At 74.8% G+C, this 226-nt stretch overlaps 1 protein-coding gene across 1 annotated transcript in view; it reads left to right on the top strand.

The window, feature by feature from the left end:
• Nucleotides 1-3: 3 nt before the first annotated feature.
• Nucleotides 4-226, top strand: part of TNFSF10 (tumor necrosis factor (ligand) superfamily, member 10) — a gene marked incomplete at its 5' end in the record, with an annotated part of 7,909 nt that continues 7,686 nt past the window's right edge. Inside the window, 1 exon segment of the mRNA XM_010283861.1 lies at nt 4-78. Within this exon segment, the coding sequence (XP_010282163.1) occupies nt 4-78 (75 nt within the window).

The raw sequence follows: 226 nt of genomic DNA on the forward strand, positions 1-226 counted from the left end.
GTGCTGGTCGCCGCCGTGCTCCTGCAGTCCGTCTGCGTGGCCGTCACCTTCCTCTACTTCACCAACGAGCTCAAACAGGTCGGTGGGGGGGACGGGCGACAGGGGGGACCCGCGCTCCGCCTTGTCCAGCGGGAAGGTGCTTGTGCAGCGGGAGAGCAGCGCCCGCGGCCCGGACAAAGAGCCTCGCTGGCGGGGGGGGGGGGGGGGGGGGGGGGGGGGGGGGGGG

The sequence above is a fragment of the Phaethon lepturus genome, unplaced genomic scaffold, assembly GCF_000687285.1.
Source record: "Phaethon lepturus isolate BGI_N335 unplaced genomic scaffold, ASM68728v1 scaffold46103, whole genome shotgun sequence".
In the NCBI taxonomy this organism is placed as follows: domain Eukaryota; kingdom Metazoa; phylum Chordata; class Aves; order Phaethontiformes; family Phaethontidae; genus Phaethon; species Phaethon lepturus.